Source organism: Hakea prostrata, chromosome 6 (assembly GCF_041222555.1).
Source record: "Hakea prostrata isolate BN-2017 chromosome 6, UWA_Hpros_2, whole genome shotgun sequence".
Lineage (NCBI taxonomy): Eukaryota > Viridiplantae > Streptophyta > Magnoliopsida > Proteales > Proteaceae > Hakea > Hakea prostrata.
Genome location: NC_142605.1, coordinates 33641022 through 33648887, shown reverse-complemented (window position 1 = coordinate 33648887; position 7866 = coordinate 33641022). Strand labels below are relative to the sequence as shown.

The following is a 7866-nucleotide window of genomic DNA, read 5'->3' as shown; positions in this document are numbered from 1 at the left end:
TTTTTTATTTATTTTAAACCCTAAATTGCCATAATCCCCAAAGTGGATACCCCCCCCTCACCGCAATATTCACACCCTCCTGTAATTTTCGATTAAATTTAACTACCATTAAATATTTTTCTAAAACCCCAAACTATCTTGGCTAAACTTTTTTATTTATTTTAAACCCTAAATTGCCGTAAACTATCCTTGGCTAAATTTTTTTATTTATTTTAAACCCTAAATTGCCATAATCACCCTAATAGTTTACTAAATTACCCTCAATTAAAATAATTATTAAAAATCAAAACTAAAATCCAAATTATCTCTAGTTATTAAAAGCACAACATTCTTATTTTTTTTTTTAAATTATCAAGCAATTAAAAAAACCCAAAATAATAGTACATGTTTAATTTTATAAACATACCCTTTCTTTTTTATTTACATTTTTAATTTTACTTAGATAGTTTTTTTTTCCATAAAAATTTAAAAACAAAAGACCATGTTGGGTTTTTAATAAATTAAAGATAATTTGAGTTTTAATAATTATTTTAATTGGGTAACGTAGTATTTAACAGTTAAGGTGATTACGAAAATTTAGGGTTTAAAATTAAAAATATTTATAGTCAAGGATAGTTTGGGGTTTTTGAAAAATATTTAACCGTAGAAGTTAAATTTAATCAGAAAGTTAACCGATAGGAGGTGTTTGATATATTTACTAGATAAAAAGAGGTAAAAGTTAAATTTAATCAGAAAGTTAACCGATAAGAGGTGTTTGATATATTTACTAGATAAAAAGAGGTAAAAGTTAAATTTAATCAGAAAGTTAACCGATAGAAGGTGTTTGATATATTTAATAGATAAAAGAGAAGATAAGTGATATTATCAAACTAAAAGATAGCGTAACTGCTATTTGTCCAGGGGAAGTAAATGATATTTACCTATATTTTATTTTATAGGAAAACCCGATATGGGAACTGTCGCTTCTCTAGAAACCATACACGATAAGCGCCAAATTCGTTACCCGCACCAAGCTTGATTTCGTTACCCGCACCAAGCTTGATTTATAACCAGAACCCATTGCCTTTCCAGTCAATGAATCACAATCTCTTCGCTTTTGTCTTTCTTGAATGGAATCTGGTGAAACCAAAAGTAACTGTACTGTTACAATCTACTTTATCTTCTCTCCCAGCATCATGGATTAAATACAATCAGAGGAAGGTGAAGATAAGACTTCTATTAGTATAATCCCTCATTCCAAGCCCCGAATCACGTTATCAAAGTCGATTGATCCAATTTCGGATTCAGACTAGTTAGAAATTAATGACGCAAGGAAAGGAACAACGCAATGAACAATGACGATACAATGAAGGAAAGGGAACTGGTATGGAAAATTTTCAGTTGTTTATTTCTTCGACAGTAAACCTCTAAATTTCAGACGGCCTGCAAACCTGTTTATGTTTACATCAGCGATTGCTACATTGCAGAAATTCCTCTCAACTAAATGAAAACGAAGAGGCTCACACGAACTATCTCTGATCTCGACACTACAACTATGTCATTCAATCAAAAGTACTAAACTGAAGGAACTCACGAAAAACCATTCGTGACAAACAACCAGATCATTCAACGTTCACCTGATGAACGTTCTTCCTCTCCTCTTCCTTTACCTTAGGAACAATCACCTTCAACACTCCATTTTTCATTTCCGCCTTAATCTCATCAAGCTTGTAGAGCTTCTCCGGGAGATCAATCCTGCTACTGTATCTCCTTCTATTTTCCTCTTCTTCAGATTCCTTCGGACCTTCTCCTCTAATAATCATAGTATTCTCCTCCACCACTACCTTCACATCCTCTTTCCCCAGACCAGGCATGTCGATTCTCACGAACAGAGCATCTTCATCCTCCCTTGCGTCCCATCCTCTCCTCGTTCCAACTCCCATTCCTCCAGCCTGGAAAGGATTGTCCATCATTTGGTCCACCATATTCAGGACTTGGCTAAGAGGCCTCGATGGTGAGAAGAACGGATCAAATACATCTGCAAACATTCAACAGACAAACGAATCAGAAATAGGACAAACTAAACTCTATAAGATCTGAAACAATAACAGTTTGGTAAATAGGTTACAACTACCTCCAAGGAAATTCGGAACTGATTCACGGCGCCGTGACATCGAACGATCCTGTCTACGTTCAACATCGAGACTTCGCTCGTCGTCATCGTACGGACGCATTTGAGAGTTGGTGTTGAAGTAACGACCCGCTACAGATGGTGGTGTTGTAGCTACAGAACGAATAGGATTGATGAGCTTATTGATAAGCCCCGAAGCAGAAACTCTACGCAAAGCCATCGAAGAAGCCATCAGTGATGCAGAAGCAGCAGAGACTCGAATAGAAAATTCCAGAAACGGTATCAAACTTGAAAGCTGTAGAAATGAATGAAGAAGTGCAGTAGGGAGAGAATTTAAAGCAAGCGAAACTGAAACTGGAGAGAAATGGAGAAGGCTAGAAAGCCTGGAAGGTTCCAGAGTAGGGAGAAACAGAAATGGAGAGAACAAACTCCAGAAGGTTCTAGATTATGGACACAGGGGAGGAGGTTCTAGAGCCTCGTCGCACATGGAGCTCTCGTGGGCCCAGATGGATAAGCATAATTCTTTATTTTCAGTTGTTTTTATGTTTTTTTTTTTTCCTCGCTGGGTAAAATCAGTTTTTTTAATGTCAAAAATTCAAAAAATAAACGTCGCCTGAGAGATTCGAACTCTCGCGGGGAAACCCCATGTACTTAGCAGGCACACGCCTTAACCACTCGGCCAAAGCGACTTTGCATAGTACCATGGCGTGGTTTCTTGGCAAGTTGGTAAATTTACTTAACCTTTCAGCAATAGAATAAAGTTTACGTTTTAGGAAATAAATAAATAAAATACAGTCAAGAGTGACAATCCCAAGTCCCCTAGTTTTTCAGACAAGAAACTTTTTTTGAGTCATCCAATAATAGCGGCAGGTTGGGGCTGATGACAACTTGCTATGTATATGCAGTAAATCCAAAGAAGTCACAAGTTTGAACAAGAAAGTAGGGTTACATGACCAACCACAAGCAATATATAAATAAAGAGATTTTGCTTGGAAGCAACGCTTCTCAAACTAGTGCACATCTGGACCATTTATGTTAGATTCACTTAAGTTAGACCGTTTATATATGAGTTAATTGCACGATCCACATTTAATTTAGAGCACACAATGAATCTATGATGTCTGTTGCTCTGAACAATGTTAAATTCTAGATAAAGAGGTCTATTTGTATATAGCCCAATAAATGCGAGAAACGTTAACTTGAGAGGATTTTTGGAATTGGTGGTCCATCTTATTGGGGAGAAACTTACTAAAAAAATTTATTATGACAAGTGGGAAATGAACATCTCATTAATCCTTAGACTAATCCCAAGATCCCCAGGCGAGTCTCAATAACGGATGCATACCCTATGCAACCAATGCCCCTCAGGATAATATCCCAATTTATTGATGTACGCTCTCATTTTTAGAACAAAACATTAGCATATCAATGGTGGCTGCCGGATGTTGTCAAAATATTGAAAACTCCATTATCTATCACACAACAAACCAACAGACAAATTTGGCAATGGACCCCTCCGGGATTTTTTCGGTCAAATCAGCATACCTGATGGCTAAAACTCCTATATCATTTCACATTCAGACAAACATTTTGAAGGTATTTGTGAAAAGTACCATTGTTACCTCGTGCAGTCGTGCTTCAACAATTTCTTTAGAAAGTCCTGTATCAGAAACTTCTCATTGCTCTACTACTTGAATGGAGAGGATGCTCATGTCCCACTCACTTTCTCCATTGTAGCAAAAATCATGCAACATTAGATTATATCTTTTATCACTTGCCCTCTTCTCAGGCCGTTTGGACAACGTTACATTTACGTATATTGAAGCAACAAGGATGTAACATATATTGAAGCAACAAGGGAACTTAATCGACAATATTATTTTATAAAGACCCGTTACCACATTAACAGCACTTTGGCTCCTCTAAAAAGCATACACTATAAGCGCCAAATTCATTTCTAGCAGTTGCTTTACACGATAGGCGCCAATTTTTATATATATTTTTTTTTGGATGAGGTTCATCCAGGCCATTTTACGCACACCACGATTACATCCTCAAGGGAGATTTATATATATATATAATTAATGCCGCCAAACGGGTGCGAACCCAAGACCTCCCCTAGGAAAGTTGGCCCTTTAACCGCTTTAGTAACCCATCATTAGGCAAAACGCCAAATATTTTTGTCGCCACACTCATCTCCAGAGCAATCAATTTATGCTACGCAAGATTATAAAATTAAGTTATTAAAAATAAAGATCCACACTCAGCCAAAGTTTCAAAAAAAAAGAAGAAGCCCAAAAAAATATGACTAGAATCTTTTCCTGTCTACCAGAATCGATCTCTCCTATTCCAACAATCCCAGAGCTTGATTTATAACCAGAACCCATAATTGCAACTCCTTTGCCTTTAGTTTTGCCTTTAGTTCTTTTTTGTTCCCTAACTCCAACCATTCTCTGAACCATTCAACAAAAAGGAAAATTAAGGGTACCAGAGATTAGGAGCTGAAAACTTTTATTGAAAAAGCTGATCTAAGGGGTAGGAAAAATGAGTCCGGATCAGCAACCCCGTCGGGGAGCACAAACGCTTACCACCACAAAATACAGGGGGGCCAAGGGGTAGGTGATGGGAGTTTTATATATATATATATATATTTCAGCTGTGGGGCCCACCGATTTTGTGGTGGTAAAACCGTCGGGGAGCACAAAGTGCCCCCCGACGGGGGTGATGATCCAGATTCCAGAAAAACTAGGGTTTTTTCTCATGTAAGGAGGTGAGGGATGACCGATCGTTTTCCTCTATTAGGTTCCTAACGTAAATTTAGAACATTTAAAAACTGAAGTGTTACATAAAAATTTTATTTATACTCATGTACGCAGTTTATTTTTGGTCACTGGATCCTAAATAACACGTGGCATTCTCCTAACGCTACTCGGACAATATCCCCCCAGATACACGAACAAATCCTAATGGTAGGGGTAAAAATGTCTAAAATGTTAGTAGGAGCGGAAACTGGAAACATCGTCAATTTGGATATTTTTGTAAATCCAAGCTCAATCTTCTCTTTTTGTGTTAACTGAAACAATTGGTGGTTAGTTTTATAAAGCGAAACATAATTTTGTTAAAGAAAGAGAGGAAAAAAGCACCATCCTTGTACCTTGAGTAAAGAGATGGTCTCCGCATGTACTTGAGTAAAGAGAGAAAAGAAGCACCAAAGTTTGTGCAATTGCAGATGAGGATACTAATTGAGTAGTTGCATATGCATGACTGATATCCTAGTGCTTGTTTTTAGCAAGTTCCATTGCTCTCCTAGCTAGAGCGGCATGTATCTCTATAGCATCTTAAATGTACAATATTAAGGCCGTAATTCGATGTTAAGATTTCTTAGCATTTTTGCTACGTATACCATCATATTGCACTAGTTACAGTTCTTATAAAACATGCATGGGACTGCAAGTACATCCACTACCACCACCACTTAGATGTTGATTTTCTGTATTAATGGGGATATCTAAGAGAAACCATAAGATAGAGCATTTTGTTGATTAACTTTACTTTAATAGAAGTCGACTAATATGATTGACAAGGATATGCATGTAAAACTCACAATAATAATAATAATATAGTATACTATAGTATTGATTATGGACTCAAACCCGCATAGAAGACACCATGCCAAGCCAGTCAACAATGTAAGGAAAATCGCGTGCAAAATAGTGCTTGTCACCATCTGTTACATATTGAAGACTAGCATCGTTGGGACCTCTGCCTACATAATCATCTCCATAAACTTGGATAGCATGGAAATATGCAGTTCTTTGGATATCAGGTTTAGTACGCCCACAACAGGTCTTGTAATCTCCAATCCCCATTGGAGGAGTTCGTTCACCTTGGGGAGCATAAACCTCTCCTCTCCAACCAACTACGTACGGGGGCAGATTCTCTTATGCTGCTGAATAATTCGCTTGGCCAATATCCAATATCATCGTTATGTTGCTATAGTAGAAATAAAGAAGACATGCAACAAAGAATTAGTAACTTGGCAACAATAGATTGTTTTTTGGGGTGGGGAGAGAGGAACTGAGGTACGTTCAGGACAGGTTATGAGCGTTTTGACTTTTGAATACATCCTCACTCATAACTTTTATATATAATTTAAATATAAAGCAGGACATCGCCCATGGCCGTGAGAGGGTTCAAACTCTTGACCAAATTAGAGAAACCAAAATTTGCATTCACCTGGAATATAAAAAGGTATATGTTTGCAAATATGTTACCACCATAGACAGAAGTCAGACACACAACTTGACCCAGAGCTAAATTATGGGCAACATGGACAAAACCGCTGCATAAGGCATTGAAGCAGCCAGTTGCCTTGGAGTTATCTGTCTGTATATATCATTGAAAAGCATACATTCGTTGTATTTAGTAATAGTATTTGATATGTATATTTGATAAAAAATAAATAAAAATAAAATAAAAAAAGAAAGAAAAAAAAAATCAGAATCATAACTGAGTCAAACTGGCTTGACTTACAGTCCAATACCCAAAAAAATGGGTGTTGTTGTCACCATATAACTTGGGATATTCACCTGATGATAAAAATTAATTAATTTTCACAGTTTAGATGCTGGATTTGAAAACAACTGCAACTCAAGTTACAGATGTATAATTTCATATCAATTATTTCTGAAGAAGCTTAGATTATCGATAAGAATGCATAAGTTCATAAATCAACATTTTTGTTTTTTGGGTGAGATAAATCAACATTTGAAATCATAGAAAGATAAGCAACCAGGAAATATAAAACTGACATTGCCATCCGACTTGTATTTGCTCTTGTCCTCCTTGAGCCCACAGCGTGGCTCTGCACTGTATTGATTAGGGGAGTAGAGTGATGGATTGTGTAGGGACATAACAGTTGAACCTCCCTGGTACTTCAACTTTTCATCTTTCAATGCAAAGCCTGCAAACTGAATATGACATTTTAATGAATACCAATCGATCGAACACCATGCATGGATCTTTAATATTTTAGATGATCGATCTGGGGAGAGATTAGGGAAGACAAAAAGACTCACATGTGTAGGGGAACCTTAGTAGAGAACTGCTGATAATCTCCAGAAGATTTTGAGTAGAACTTCCACCTTTTTAGATCTTCTTTTGTAGTCCTCCTGATAGGAACTGTTCCTAAGGGACAACCCCCACCGGGGAGTCCAAGATGTTTTTCACTTGATGATGAAGCTTCTTTAGGAGTTTTTCTCAGAATCGAAGAAGTCATCTGCAATTTGATCCGAAAATCATGTCAACAAGAGAAGGTGACGATACATGCATGTGTTTGATAGTACAGATAATCTAGCTAGCAGTTCATATTTCATATACCAACCTTGGGAATATGGTTCTTGAGTAATGGGTTGTCAAACGCTGGTTGTTTGTAGAAATCAACACAGTCATAGATTTCTCCATGTTTAGTCTGCAAATTAAAAGTCATACAAATCAACAATCAAAATTCTACCAAATTGATCATTCAATGGTGAAGTATATACAGCGGGTTTGAATAATTTAACATGTTGAATGCATCGGTGAGAGGTTTTTACCTTGATATTCTTGACGGCAGGCTTGTTTAGTTGTTTGAGTTGTCTCTCCAATTCAAGATCTTCTTCTTCTTCGGCGGTTCTTCCTCCGTAGACTCCATTATAACTCAGAATGATACAAGAACAGACTAACAGAGCTATGACTGTGACCACTCGTAAGGCCAT

General features: G+C 36.9%; 2 protein-coding genes and 1 non-coding gene across 3 annotated transcripts; all 3 read right to left on the bottom strand.

Moving 5' to 3' along the window:
- Positions 1–1361: 1361 nt before the first annotated feature.
- Positions 1362–2530, bottom strand: LOC149013476 (heat shock 22 kDa protein, mitochondrial-like). Its single transcript, XM_089158514.1, has 2 exons — positions 2114–2530; positions 1362–2017 (listed from the first exon to the last, which is right to left on the bottom strand). The coding sequence occupies exons 1-2, from the start codon at positions 2340–2342 to the stop codon at positions 1602–1604; spliced, it is 645 nt and encodes a 214-aa protein (XP_089014640.1). The 5' UTR covers positions 2343–2530; the 3' UTR covers positions 1362–1601.
- A 187-nt stretch (positions 2531–2717) lies between these two features.
- On the bottom strand, positions 2718–2799 carry TRNAS-GCU (transfer RNA serine (anticodon GCU)). The gene has a single exon. It is a non-coding gene; the product is annotated as a tRNA-Ser (tRNA).
- Positions 2800–6870: 4071 nt separating this feature from the next.
- On the bottom strand, positions 6871–7866 carry LOC149013474 (protein neprosin-like). The gene is made up of 4 exons (XM_089157728.1): positions 7705–7866; positions 7494–7580; positions 7203–7388; positions 6871–7080 (listed from the first exon to the last, which is right to left on the bottom strand). The coding sequence occupies exons 1-4, from the start codon at positions 7864–7866 to the stop codon at positions 6871–6873; spliced, it is 645 nt and encodes a 214-aa protein (XP_089013854.1).

Bases quoted from the DNA above. Each gene is read 5' to 3' on its own strand.
- LOC149013474 (XM_089157728.1), bottom strand. From the start codon at position 7,866: ATGGCCTTACGAGTGGTCACAGTCATAGCTCTGTTAGTCTGTTCTTGT. The intron at 7,581-7,704 runs GTAAAAACCTCT...TTTAATTTGCAG, and splicing joins CTGCCGTCAAGAATATCAAG to ACTAAACATGGAGAAATCTA. The intron at 7,389-7,493 runs GTTGGTATATGA...ATCAAATTGCAG, and splicing joins TCAAGAACCATATTCCCAAG to ATGACTTCTTCGATTCTGAG.
- LOC149013476 (XM_089158514.1), bottom strand. From the start codon at position 2,342: ATGGCTTCTTCGATGGCTTTGCGTAGAGTTTCTGCTTCGGGGCTTATC. The intron at 2,018-2,113 runs GTAGTTGTAACC...GAATGTTTGCAG, and splicing joins AGTTCCGAATTTCCTTGGAG to ATGTATTTGATCCGTTCTTC.